The 942-nt window shown below is 37.9% G+C and overlaps 1 protein-coding gene across 1 annotated transcript in view; it reads right to left on the reverse strand.

The window, feature by feature from the left end:
* LOC106511005 (chromodomain Y-like protein) overlaps positions 1-645 on the reverse strand; it is a 2,257-nt gene extending 1,612 nt beyond the window's left edge. The window contains exon 1 of the mRNA XM_013999743.1: positions 438-645. Within this exon, the coding sequence (XP_013855197.1) occupies positions 438-461 (24 nt within the window). The 5' untranslated portion in view covers positions 462-645. The remainder of the gene's footprint in view (positions 1-437) is intronic.
* Positions 646-942: the final 297 nt, after the last annotated feature.

Here is a 942-nt window from a genome sequence, read left to right on the forward strand (position 1 = left end):
TAGTTTAATCTGGATCTGGTTTCCTGTAGTTTAATCTGGTTTCCTGTAGTTTAATCTGGTTTCCTGTAGTTTAATCTGGTTTCCTGTAGTTTAATCTGACTTGCAGTAGCATCAGCTGGTTTTCAGTAATTTATTCATGTTTACTTCATATAATTCAGGTTTATGACTGTGAAATCAGGCTAACTGTAGTTTAATCTGGTTTCCTGTAGTTTAATCTGACTTGCAGTAGCATCAGCTGGTTTTCAGTAATTTATTCATGTTTACTTCATATAATTCGGGTTTATGACTGTGAAATCGGGCTAACTGTAGTTTAATCTGGTTAAACTCCTCACACTCTCTGAAACAACTCGTTCAGCTGCTGATTTAAACTCTCAACTTCACTTCTGTGGAAACTTCTCTAACTTCATCGTTAGCATGTTAGCATTAGCCTGTCTTACCTCGTACAACTCCTCCGTAGCCATGGAAACAGAGCGCGAGCACACGAAGCTTCCAGAAGCTTCTTTAGCTGAGCAGCTGCATGACGAGAAGTTCTGCTGTGGTTCTACCCGTCCTGCAGATGGTGGCCCGGTCTGATAACTGACAGGACGTTCGGTTTCTTTAGCTGTTAGCTGTTAGCATTGTTTTCCCGGAAACACCCACTCCGACTACCGACCTTCAAAATAAAAGTTTTCCCCCCCCCCCTTTTTTTTTTGTTATTAGATGTATAAAACAATAAAATAATACAGAATACATTAAAAATAAAGTATACAAACAATTAAAAAATATTAAAACATCATTAGTCAGGAGGTCAGTCTGAGGAAATAAAGTATTTTATTAATCTGAAAGTCTACAGATGTGCTGCAGCTGAACTTCAGTGCATAAACTTCACATCCTAAGATCTTTTTTTCTACATGAAGAAACAGCCATTTCCTCAAATCATCTTTATTTCCACAGAATGAGCTG

The sequence above is a fragment of the Austrofundulus limnaeus genome, unplaced genomic scaffold (assembly GCF_001266775.1).
Source record: "Austrofundulus limnaeus strain Quisiro unplaced genomic scaffold, Austrofundulus_limnaeus-1.0 Scaffold2444, whole genome shotgun sequence".
NCBI classification, from domain to species: Eukaryota; Metazoa; Chordata; class Actinopteri; order Cyprinodontiformes; family Rivulidae; genus Austrofundulus; species Austrofundulus limnaeus.